The sequence below is a fragment of the Hylobates moloch genome, unplaced genomic scaffold (genome assembly GCF_009828535.3).
Source record: "Hylobates moloch isolate HMO894 unplaced genomic scaffold, HMol_V3 SCAFFOLD_14, whole genome shotgun sequence".
Lineage (NCBI taxonomy): Eukaryota > Metazoa > Chordata > Mammalia > Primates > Hylobatidae > Hylobates > Hylobates moloch.
The window spans coordinates 99,588,536-99,601,634 of record NW_026652289.1 but is presented as its reverse complement, the minus strand read 5'-3'; the positions used below and the strand labels follow the sequence as shown (position 1 = coordinate 99,601,634).

At 43.7% G+C, this 13,099-nt stretch overlaps 1 protein-coding gene across 1 annotated transcript; it reads right to left on the bottom strand.

Annotated features, from left to right (window-relative positions):
* Nucleotides 1-5,684: 5,684 nt before the first annotated feature.
* Nucleotides 5,685-13,046, bottom strand: PIERCE2 (piercer of microtubule wall 2). Its single transcript, XM_032174407.2, has 2 exons — nt 12,753-13,046; nt 5,685-6,277 (listed from the first exon to the last, which is right to left on the bottom strand). Exons 1-2 carry the CDS (start codon nt 12,768-12,770, stop codon nt 5,930-5,932), a joined length of 366 nt encoding a protein of 121 aa, XP_032030298.1. The 5' UTR covers nt 12,771-13,046; the 3' UTR covers nt 5,685-5,929.
* Between the last annotated feature and the right edge of the window lie 53 nt (nt 13,047-13,099).

Genomic DNA, 13,099 nt, shown 5'->3' with positions numbered 1-13,099 from the left:
AAAAAATGTTAGCCAGGCATGGTGGTGCATGACTGTAGTCCTAGCTACTTGGGAGGCTGAGGTTGGAAAATCGCTTGAGCCGGGGAAGTCAAGGTTGAGGTTGAGGTTACAGTGAGCTGTGCTTGTGTCATTGTGCCCCAGCCTGGGTGACGGAGGGAGACCCTAACTCAAAAAGAATACAAAATATGCTATATTATATCGTATCATAAAAAAAACAACAACAACAAACCTTTGGCTCTACATCTAGCTATTGCCCCATTTATCTGTTCAGTGTGCAGCAAAACTACTTAAAATTAGTTTTGAGTTCTTCCGTTCTTTCTTTTTTTTTTTTTGAGGTGGAGTCTCGCTCTGTCGCCCAGGCTGGAGTGCAGTGGTGCAATCTCGGCTCACTGCAAGCTCCGCCTCCCGGGTTCACGCCATTCTCCTGCCTCAGCCTCCTGAGTAGCTGGGACTACAGGTGCCCGCCACCACGCCCGGCTAATTTTTTTTTTTTTTTGTATTTTTAGTAGAGATGGGGTTTCACCGTGTTAGCCAGGATGGTCTCGATCTCCTGACCTCGTGATCTGCCCGTCTCGGCCTCCCAAAGTGCTGGGATTACAGGCGTGAGCCACCGCACCCGGCCTGTTCTTCCGTTCTTTCTTATTCCAATAAAGTTTTCCTCTACCACTTCTTGTTGTAGAGAGGAATACTTATTTATTTATTTATTTATTTATTTATTTATTTATTTATTTTTGAGACGGAGTTTCGCTCGTCACCCAGGCTGGAGTGCAATGTCGTGATCTCGGCTCACTGCAAACTCTGCCTGCTGGGTTCAAGCGATTCTCCTGCCTCAGCCTCCCGAGTAGCTGGGATTACAGGCTTCCGCCATCACGCCCAGCTAATTTTTGTATTTTTAGTAGAGACGCAGTTTCACCATGTTGGCCAGGATGGTCTCAAACACCTGACCTCAGGCGATCTGCCCACCTCAGCCTCCCAAAGTGCTGGTGTTACAGGTGTGAGCCTTCGAGCCTGGCCTTGTTGAAATAATTCTGTTTGAAGTCATCCATGACCTCTGCTTTGCCTAATCAAAGGTCGGTTCTCAATTCATATGCTGTATCTCCCAAGGTGATTTCACACTGCTGGGTCATTCCCTCTCCTTGAAACGAGCTGGGCTTCCAGGCCTCACAGTCTTCTTTTTTTTTTTTTTTTTTGAGACGGAGTCTTGCTCTGTCGCCCAGGCTGGAGTGTAGTGGCGCCATCTCGGCTCACTGCAAGCTCCGCCTCCCGGGTTCACGCCATTCTCCTGCCTCAGCCTCTCCGAGTAGCTGGGACTACAGGCGCCCGCCACCACGCCCGGCTAATTTTTTTGTATTTTTAGTAGAGACGGGGTTTCACCGTGGTCTCGATCTCCTGACCTCGTGATCCGCCCGCCTCGGCCTCCCAAAGTGCTGGGATTACAAGCGTGAGCCACCGCGCCCGGCCTAGTCTTCTTATTTCCTCTTTCCTCACTAGTCACTCCTTCTTGGTCTCATTTGTTTCTTCTTGTTCTTTGCCTTGACCTCTAAAGGGTGGTTTTCCCTAAAGCAGAGTCCTCAGGTCTGTTTTCTACCTACACTTTGTAGTCTTGTCTGGTTTAATCATTTTAGATAACATGTTCCAAGTGATTATCTTCAATTTGGGCTTCTCCCTTGAATTCAACTTGTATATTCAATTGCCTTACATCAGCCTGACTTTCCTCAGATGTTCTCTTAACCTCCTTTAGAGGGTGTGGTCAGACATCTCCTTATCAGAAACCTTCCCTTTCCAACCTACCTAAAGTAACTCCTTGCTGAAGTACTCACTTTCCTCCTAACTCTGTTTTATATTTTTTCCCATAACACTTATGACTTGGCATGTTCTATACATGTAGCCATATATATTTACATAGTTACCTATGTATGTTATCATATGTTATTTATGTATATATTCATGTGTATTTTTATTTGTAAATATATAAAATATATATATTTATACATGCTTTTTGGTTTTCTCCTGCTGGGATTCATTAGAATCTAAGCTCCATTGGGACTAGCTTCTAGTGCCTAGTATAGCCCTGGGACCTTATTATTATTATTATTATACATTTTTTTTGAGACGGAGTTTCCCTCTTGTTGCCCAGGCTGGAGTGCAATGGCATGATATCGGCTCACCGCAACCTCTGCCTCTGGGGGGGTTCAAGAAATTCTCCTGCCTCAGCCTCCCAAGTAGCTGGGATTACAGGCATGCGCCACCATGCCCAACTAATTTTTTTTTGTATTTTTAGTAGAGACGGGGTTTCTCCATGTTGGTCAGGCTGGTCTTGAACTCCTGACCTCAGGTGATCCGCCTGCCTCAGCCTCCCAAAGTACTGGGATTACAGGCGTGAGCCACCATGCCTAGCCAGTCCTGGGACTTCAGTAGGCACTGAATGACTGTGTACATAATGAAATTCCAGATGATATGCTTGATTTTTAGCTACTTAACCTGATAATTTCATTATTATTATTTTTTAGATGAAGTCTCCCTGTGTCACCCAGGTTGGAGTGCAGTGGCATGATCTCAGCTCACTGCAATCTCCACCTCCCAGGTGGAAGAGATTCTTGTGCCTCAGCCTCTGGAGTAGCTGGGATTACAGGCATGCACCACCATGCCTGGCTAAGCATTTTGTATTTTTAGTAGAGATGTGGTCTCACCATGTTGCCCAGGCTTGTCTTGAACTCCTGGCTTCCTGTAATCCGCCCACCTCGGCCTCTCAAAAGTGCTGGGATTTTAAGTGTGAGCCACTGTGCCCGGCATATCCTGAGAGTTTTTTTTTTTTTTTTTTGAGAGAGTCTCACTCTGTTGCCCAGGCTGCAGTGCAGTGGTGTGATCTTGGCTCACTGCAACCTCTGCCTCCTGGGTTCAAGCGATTCTCCTGCCGCAGCCTCCCAAGTAGCTCGGACTATAGGCACACGCCACCAGGCCTGGCTAATTTTTTGTATTTTTAGTAGAGACGGGGTTTTGTCATGTTGGCTAGGCTGGTCTCGACCTCCTGACCTCAAGTGATCTGCCTGCCTCGGCCTCCCAAAATGCTGGGATTACAGGTGTGAGCCACCGTGCCCGGCCAATCCTGAGAATTTTAGCAACAAGAAAAATGACCAAACGGTGCACCACTGCCATAGGCAGGAATTTTAGGTTAGAATCTAGATTCTACATATAAAAAGGTAAATTCACTTGCCATGAATTGGGCACCTACAGTGAAGGGGGAAATGGTTTGTATGGTTTATACTGCAAGAACAGGCTAATAAACTAAAATGTTATTGCATAATTCACTTGACATCTTGTGCAGTGCCTCACTATTTGATGTTTTGAGGAAGTGAAAAAAATGAATTTTTCTTCTTGCTTGTGCCTTTACCAAATATCAGTTTTGGGGGTAATTGGAAGAAGTTGAGTCTGCAGAGTTTGAGCTGTTTCCTCACATCAAGCAACTTTTATGATTAGAAGATTCAACTTTTATAATCCCCAATGACTCACAAGTTTATTCTTTCTAATTGATGGTAATATCCTGAACTGAAACCAACAGGGGAAAATAACAATGATTTTTTTTTTTCCAGAAAGGTACTCAGACCCAATTATCAACATGGTTTAAACAGATGGCAGCTGAAATAAATCTGTGTGTTTTTTTTTTTTTTTTTTTGAAAGACAGGAGCAGGAGGCAGACAGCTCACTGCAACTCCTCCGGTTCACCCATTCTCTGCCTCACTCTCGGACTACAGGCCCACCACCCCGCTGGTGTCTTTGTATTTTAAGAGAGACGCAATTTTGGTAACTGACCACCCCGCCCAGAACACAGATTTTAAAATGGCTCACGCTTGTAATCCCAGCACTTTGGGAGGCCGAGGCGGGCGGATCACGAGGTCAGGAGATCGAGACCACTGTGAAACCCCGTCTCTATTAAAAATACAAAAAAATCCCATCCTGGCTAACACGGTGAAACCCCGTCTCTACTAAAAACACAAAAAATTAGCCGGGCATGTTGGCGGGCGCCTGTATTCCCAGCTACTCGGGAGGCTGAGGCAGGAGAATGGCGTGAACCCAGGAGGTGGAGGTTGCGGTGAGCCGAGATCGCGCCACTGCACTCCAGCCTGGGCGACAGAGCGAGACTCTGTCTCAAAAAAAAAAAAAAAAAAACAAAAAAGCATTGTATAGCCTGTCACCTACCACTGCTCACACTATGTTGAAGATATATAAAATTAATTGCATTTATAAAAATATACCACATTATCTCACATCTTTGTACTTTTATCCATAGTTTCTTCTCCCTAGAATAACCTTCTTTTGATTAAGCTTTATCTTCTCCAGGACACTTCTCCTGATCTCTCTGGTCTCAATTTGAGCAATTCTGTCTCTGTCTGAAAGGCCTGTGTATACTGCCTACTTTACATTACAAAAATTATCACATATTAATTTGCTAATCTCATTCTCTCAAAATACTTTTTTTTTTTTTTTGAGACAGAATTTTGCTCTTGTTGCCCAGGTTGGAGTGCAATGGCGTGATCTCGGCTCACTGCAACCTCCACCTCCTGGGTTCAAGTGATTCTCCTGCCCCAGCCTCCCAAAGTAGCTGGGATTACAGGCGCCCGCCGCCATGCCCAGCTAATTTTTTTGTATCTCAGTTGAGATGGGGTTTCACCATTTTGGCCAGGCCGGTCTTGAACTCCTGACCTCAGGTGATCCACCAGCCCCGGCCTCCCAATGTGCTGGGATTACAGGCGTGAGCCACCGCACGTGGCCAATATTGTTAATTAAAACAAAAATAACTGTCTTTTATCTCTGTATCTCTATTTGCATAGTACAGTCTGCCATCAGTCAGGGTTCAAAAAATATTTGCTAAATGAATCAATAAATTACAAGTTCTCTCTTCCACCAGCCTAGCAGTGGGAACTAACAAAATGTTCAAAGTGGGAAATTGGCTGGGCAGTGTGGCTCACTCCTGTAATCCCAACACTTTGGGAGGCCGAGGCAAGATGACTGCTTGAGGACAGGAGTCTGAGATCAGCCTGGGCAACACAGTGAGACTCCATCTACACATACACACACACACACACACACACACCACAAATTAGCTGGGGGCATGTTTGTTGGTGCCTGTAGTCCCAGCTAGTCGAGAGGCTGAGGTGGGGAATGGTTTGAGCCCAGGAGTCCAAGGTTGCAGTGAACCATGATCATGCCACTGCATTCCAGCTTGGGTGAGATAAGGTGAAACCCTGTCTCCAAAAATAAAAAATATAAGTGTGTTGGCCAGGCACAGTGTCTCACACCTGTAATCTCAGCACTTTGGGTGACCGAGGCGGGCGGATCACCAGGTCAGGAGATTGAGACCATCCTAGCTAACAGGGTGAAACCCCATCTTTACTAAAAATACAAAAAATTAGCTGGGCGTGGTGGCGAGTGCCTGTAATCCCAGCTACTCGGGAGGCTGGGGCAGGAAAATTGCTTGAACCTGGGAGGCGGAGGTTGCAGTGAGCAACCACTGCACACTAGCCTGGGCGACAAAGCGAGACTCCATCTCAAAAAAAAAAAAAAGTGTGAAATTGTTGGTCAGAAGCTTCCTTAAATCAATTTTTTTTCTTACAGCTCCTGTGTTCCTTTGTCTTGATAAGTATATTCAATAGATAAGTAAATAAAATATGAAAGGCTTTTGAAGCTTTTGGATTACATGGACTAAAACACTTTCTACCTTCTATTTTGCTATTTTGAACATATTTTCATTTAAAAAGTCACTGTTATGTAGTTATCAGTTGAAATATTTTAACTTATTTTAAAAATTGATTCAAAACTTTTTATCTTCTTAATTAGGTATTCTACCCTTAGATTTAACACTCATTTTTCCCGAGTATATTTTCTCTTCAATATACAAAGGAATATATTCAATATACAAAGGAATATATTTTCATAGAGTGTGCTGAATATTAGGAAAATCAAGAGTTCTGGTTCTGTCAGGTGCAGTATTTAGAGTGTTATTTCGATAAAATCCAGTTGCTCTGATATGGCTTGAAAATACTTGCTCCTTTGGAGTATAATTGCAGGGGAAAAACTGTGGAATAGGTAGAAATTCACCATAATGACTTGAATTGGTTTTATACATAATCATTTGAGGTTTTGATAGTGAGGTGGCTGTCTGGAGTGTCTTTGGATCCAACATACATGAAAACACAGGATTGCCAGGGTTCACACAAGGAGGCAGTTGTTCAGATTTCATTTCTGTGTCTGAATTTGAAGGTGAAGTACTTTTCTTATCCTAAAAGATAAACACATAAAATCATTCTCTATTATAAAGTTCTGAAAAAAATAAAGTTGAATTCAGTCCCACCAACTTCCCTTTTTCAGGAATTCTGTTCTCTTGAGGGCATTGAATGTCAGGCCTCTGAGCCCAAGCTAAGCCATCATATCCCCAGTGACCTGCATGTATACATCCAGATGGCCTGAAGCAAGTGAAGAATCACAAAAGAAGTGAAAATGGCCGGTTCCTGCCTTAACTGATGACATTACCTTGTGAAATTCCTTCTCCTGGCTCAGAACCTCCCCCACCGAGCACCTTGTGACCCCTGCCCCTGCCCGCCAGAGAATAACCCCCTTTGACTGTAATTTTCCATTACCTACCCAAATCCTATAGAACAGCCCCACCCCTGTCTCCCTTTGCTGACTCTCTTTTCGGACTCAGCCCTCCTGCGCTCGGGTGATGAAAAAGCCTTACTGCTCACAGAAAGCCTGTTTGGTGGCCTCTTCCCTTGACATTGAAGACGACCGTTAAAATCACATACACCTGTACACAGAGCAAACTTGTGAACAATATGCATAAGGTGGCTTTTTAAACATTCCGTACTAGAACTATGAGAATTTATTTAAAAATCTGTAAATCATAGGGAAAAATCTGTATAAGTCATAGTTAGAAGAGGAAGTACAGCTTGATTTTAGAGTGAGAAAGGAACAAGATAAACATCCAGGGTTAGCCTGGGTATGTGGGCAGCCATTAAACAACTAATTACATAGCTAACTGAATAATTACAATTGCGATAACTGCTATGAAGAAAAAAATACAAGGTATTAATGAGGACAGAATGAGGGTTCGAATCTAGTGTTGGGGGTTAGGGAAAGCCATTCCACTGCAGTACCATTCAATCTAAGACTTACTATAAGGCAAGGAAGTAAAAGATAGAGGCGGGGACAAAGTATGGCAAAAGTCAATTAAATTAGGGTGAAAATGTCATGAGATCAGAATAGACAGCCAGGGGTCAGAGCTCTTAGGGTTTTGTTGACTGTGTTTAAAATCTGAATCTTTATTGTAAAAGCAATGGAAAGTTATTGAAGGGTTTTAAGGAGAGGTGTGACATGATGTAATAAAATTCTAGTAAAATTACTTTGGCTGTTGTTAGGGCCTGTGTGAATGTGGTGAAGAGCTGCAGTAGTCCACGTGAGTAATGATGACAATATACAGTAGGTGGTGAGGGAAAGGGACAGATCTAGGATAACTTCCAGGTTTCTGGACAAACACTTGGGTGGATGGTGGTGCCATTTACTACAATGTAATATGTAAATTAAATATATATATGTAATTTTATATATAGATGATACATAATTTTGGCACTGAAAAGCACTTTGCATTGATGATGGCCTGATAAATTAATATAACAATGTTTAGTCCAGGCACAGTGGCTCACACCTGTAATCCCAGCACTTTGGGAGGCCAAGGTGGGCGGATCATAAGGTCAAGAGATCGAGACCATCCTGGACAACATGGTGAAACCCCGTCTCTACTAAAAATACAAAAATTAGCTGGTCGTGGTGGCATGCGCCTGTAGTCCCAGCTACTCGGGAGGCTGAGGCAGGAGAGAATCCCTTGAACCCGGGAGGCGGAGGTTGCAGTGAGCCAAGATCGCGCCACTGCACTCCAGCCTGGTGACAGAGCAAAAGACTGTATCTCAAAAAAAACCCCATGTTGCTCAGGCTGGTCTCGAACTCCCGACCTCGGGTGATCTGCGTGCCTTGGCCTCCCAAAGTGCTGGGATTACAGGCGTGAGCCACCACGCCCGGCCCTTAAAAACATTCTTAAAGGGCAGCTTTTAATTAACTGTTTTGGTGTGGGGAAGGGAGAAAGTTTTTCTCTGTCACTCAGGCTAGAGTGCAGTAGTGATCACAGTTCACAGCAGCCTCAAACTCCTGGATTCCAGTGACCCTCCCAAGTAGCTAGGACTACAGGCACACCACCATACCCAGCTAATTTTTATAATTTTTTTGTAGGGATGAGGTCTTGCTATGTTGCCCAGGCTGGTCTTGAACTCCTGGTCTCAAGCAGTCCTCCTGCCTTGGCTTCCCATAGCACTGGGATTACAGGCATGAGCTACCATGTTACTCCCCAGCTTTTAACTTAAAAGTACTATAAAACCATATTCAGTCTACTCTTCATCAACTTTTTCTTTTTTTTTGAGACAGAGATCTCACTTTGTTGCCCAGGCTGGAGTGCACTGGCTGTTCACAAATGGGATAATAGTGCACTGCAACCTGGAACTCCTGGGCAGAAGTTATCCTCAGGCCTTGGCTTCTCAAGGTGGGACTTCAGGCACATGCCACCAGTGTCCAGCTTTCAGTCAATTATTAATGTTCTACCTGAATAGTGTCCCTACTAAAGTTTTTTTTTTTTTTTTTTTGAGACAGAGTCTCGCTATCGCCCAGGCTGGAGTGCAATGGCGCGATCTCGGCTCACTGCAGGCTCTGCCCCGCTGGGGTTCACTCCATTCTCCTGCCTCAGCCTCCCGAGTAGCTGGGACTACAGGCCCCCGCCACCTCGCCCGGCTAATTTTTTGTATTTTTAGTAGAGACGGGGTTTCACTGTGTTAGCCAGGATGGTCTTGATCTCCTGACCTCGTGATCCTCCCACCTCGGCCTCCCAAAGCGCTGGGATTACAGGCGTGAGCCACCACGCCCGGCCGCCCTACTAAAGTTTTTGAAAGTATTTTTCTATGAATAAGGGGACTGAAAATATGAATCAAATGTAAAGCAATTTAAACTTGGACAAGTCACTTAGATTCTCTGTGCCTAAAATCTGTTTGTAAAATGTGGAGCCTGGATTATTTGACCTCTCAGATCTCTTCTACCAACTGCACAGAATTTATTAACTTTATAAGCTTGAGGCAGAATCATAGTTAGTATACTATGTTTTCATGTTTTGCTTTAGTGATAATCATAAGCGAAAGAGGGCTGGGCGTGACATATTGGAAGAGTAGCACAAGGCAGCAACTATGACCTAGGTTCTCACACTTTATCATTTCACCTTTATTTGTATATTATCTGTAAAACTGGTAAATAAAAATCTGCCATAGTTCCTATGGTTGTGGAGATTAAATGAAAGAAAATTTGATGTAAATGGTGAATCCCTACATGAATGGGATCAATTTTTTTTTTTTGTGGAGACAGAGTCTCACTCTGTTGCCCAGGCTGGAGTGCAATGGTGTGATCTTGGCTCACTGCAACCTCTGCCTCCCGGGTTCAAGCAATTCTCCTGCCTTAGCCTCCCAAGTTGCTGGGCTTAAAGGCGCGCGCCACCAGGCTTGGCTAAAATTTTTTTTTTTTTTTTTGTGAGAAGGAGTTTTGCTCTTGTTGCCCAGGCTGGAGTGCAATGGTGTGATCTCTGCTCACCACAACCTCCGCCTTCTGGGTTCAAGCCATTCTCCTGCCTCAGCCTCCCAAGTAGCTGGGATTACAGGCATGCACCACCATGCCTGGCTAATTTTGTATTTTTAGTAGAGATGGGGTTTCTCCATGTTAGTCAGGTTGGTCTCGAACTCCCAACCTCAGATGATCCACCCGCCTCAGCCTCCCAAAGTGCTGGAATTACAAGCGTGAGCCACTGTGCCCAGCCTCATTTTTGTATTTTTAGTAGGGAAGGGGTTTCGCCATGATGGCCAGGCTGGTCTCGGACTCCTGACCTCAAGTGATCCACCTGCCTCGGCTTCCCAAAGTGTTGGGATTACAGGTGTGAGCCACTGCACGTGGCCAAATTGAATCAATTTTTATCACTATTTTATTTTATTTATTTTATTTTATTTTTTGAGATGGAGTTTTGCTCTGTCGCCTAAGCTGGAGTGCAGTGGCGCAGTCGCAGCTCATTGTAACCTCTGCGTCCCGGGTTCAAGTGATTCCCCTGCCTCAGCCTCCAGAGTAGCTGGGACTACAGGTGCCTGCCAACACACCTGGCTAAGTTTTGTGTTTTTAGTAGAAATGGGGTTTCACCATGTTGGCCAGGCTGTTCTCGAACTCCTGACCTCAGACGATCCGCCTGCCTTGGCTTTCCAAAGTGCTGGGACTACAGTCATGAGCCACCGTGCCTCACCAAATTTTATTATTATTTTTTTTCAGGTTTACCTCAATGTATGATCTTCCAGAATCAGTTCTGAAACGTACAGATTAATAACCTTGTATTAACATAATATGGTTTGCTAATATTCACTTAATACTCAAGTTTGTAGTTGGCAAAGCTGGAAATAGAACTCAGGTTCACTGAATGTCATCAATGTTATTCTCATCAGATCTTGCTATTTATTCTTTTTGATACTGCTTATTAATTTGTTTTAAATATTAACAACACAGATACTGGATAATAGTAAATCAAAAGAATTAAAAAATTTTGATGGTATCTCAAGTGATCAGCTTTTCTCAAAGTTTCTAGGTTTCCTCAGCACAGGGGAAAGCTTTACAGGTGGAAGGTGGAGGCCCTGTGGCTTGTGCAGAAAAGTACCACTGTAATTGACTTTGATGGGCACCTAAGCAGATTGCCCAGGGCAACTTGTTGATTTTGTTGTTGTTGTTAATACTATCTCCTTCAGTCACTGAGAACTCTTTTTTTTTTTTTTTTTTTGAGATGGAGTTTCGCTCTTGTTGCCTAGGCTGGAGTGCAGTGGCACGATCTTGGCTCACTGCAACCTCCGCCCCCCGGGTTCAAGCGATTCTCTTGCCTCAGCCTCCCGAGTAGCTGGGATTATAGGCATGCATCACCACGCCCGGCTAATTTTGTATTTTTAGTAGAGACGGTGTTTGTTCATCTTGGTCAGGCGAACTCTCGACCTCAGGTGATTCGCCTGCCTCGGCCTCCCAAAGTACTGGGCGTTAAATGCTGGGATTATAGGCGTGAGCCACCGCGCCCAGCTGAGAACTCTTGTTATCAAATGACCCTCCTTACTACTGGTTCTAGAATTTCGATCAGCTTTGGTTCAAAACATAATGCAGAAAACGAAATCTAGTCAAAACAGAAGACAAATTAGCTGATAAACTTTGTTGGCATAATTAGTACCACAAAATCTGGAAAAGTTAAATCTTAAATTAAAAATTTTTTAGATTTGCAGGATAATTCACAAATGTTTATAGATTCAGAAACAAAAGGCCCATTGCTTTATACTTTACATCACAGACAACCACTGCAGTTTTCTTATATGGGTTTCACCTTCGTCAAACCTGATATTCTTAAAATGTGCAGTTCAAACTGACTATAGTTAAGAAGGAAACAAACAGCCAATATAAAGAATAATAAAAGGATGAGTTCAAATTATCTGCCACGTCATCAACTTTTATTAAATGATAAAAAGGTTAATTAAAATTGTAAATGATTTTTCAGAAGAAATTACATCTTAAAATTGGCCTGTGAAAGTGGCTTGAAAGGTATAAAAATCTACCAGTAGCTGGTATTAGCTTTCTTAGTAATTTAATTTTCAGTTAAAGTTAGAGAAAGCCAGACCACTTTGACTTTTCGAAGTCCTTCGGTATAGTTACATATACACTTAAAAAGATAAATGAAAATAAGCCATTGATTAATAATGCCCATCGCAGAAGCTGTAATTATAAAATTAAGATTTTTTGATGTCACTTGATGTTGAATATAGTTAATAGAAAAGCAAAAATAAAAAATAAAAAAGGCTTAATTTTGAGGCACTCTTTTGTCTCTGCTCAGGCCCACCGTCTTCCTTCCTAACGTTTACGTTTATTATTAATTTTTTTCATTTATTTATTTACTTTTACCACGATTAGGGGACAGAGAATGAAACCTAAACTTTTTATTGCTTCTGTAAAGAGTGAATATAAATGTAAGATTTTTCTTTTTTTTTTTTGAGACGGAATTTTGCTCTTGTTGCCCAGGCTGCAGTTCAGTGGCGCAATCTCGGCTCACTGCAACCTCTGCCTCCCAGGTTCAAGCAATTCTGCTGCCTCGGCCTCTCAAGTAGCTGGCATTACAGGCACGCGCCACCTCTCCCGGCTAATTTTTTGTATTTAGTAGAGACGGAGTTTCACCATGTAGGTCAGGCTGGTCTGGAACTCCTGACCCCAGGTGATCCACCCGCCTCGGCCTCCCAAATTGCTGGGATTACAGGCGTGAGCCCCGACGCCCGGCCACCAAATCCTTTTTCAAAACAACTCCCTTCTTTGACAAAGTACAATTTAAATAAGTATGCAATTAACAAAGTACGTTTTTCTTGTTCAAAACCATCACTGAACAGTTTGCAACAGTAGGCTATGAGTGCATACAATCCCGATGGTCTTTACACCTTCAGAGGCTATTCGGACTTAAGGAAACGTACATTTACAAGTGTAAATGTAAAAGCTCAGTAGTTGCCTTGTAAAGTGCTTTTCGGGGTTGTGGGGTTGGGGGTGGTGGGAGTAGGTGGTGCCTCAAATTATACCAGCGAATACCAGCATTCCCAAACATCTAGCCCTCTGCCTAAACTCACTCGGTCGCGGTCTGTCATTTTCGCTATCTTCTTTGTAAATTTTTTTGGCAAAGTCAGTTTTCACGCAGCAGATGGCAAGAAAGCCGGTGAACGCCTAGGGACGTGGCCTTTTAACCGCACCCAATTAAAGCAGCAAATAGAAGATGAATAGCTGGGTGGATCGGTATGTGTAAACCTATCCGTTTAATCTCGGGAGCTGTTTTCCCGGGTGAAACCACGAATTCTTTCTGGAGGTTGGAACTCGTATCCATAGCAACTGGAAGTGGTCGCCGGCTCCCGGATGTTGTGGGGATCTGCGGCCGCCTGGCCCAGCTTCCGGAAGCCGCCCGGCCCAGCTTCCCGCAGCC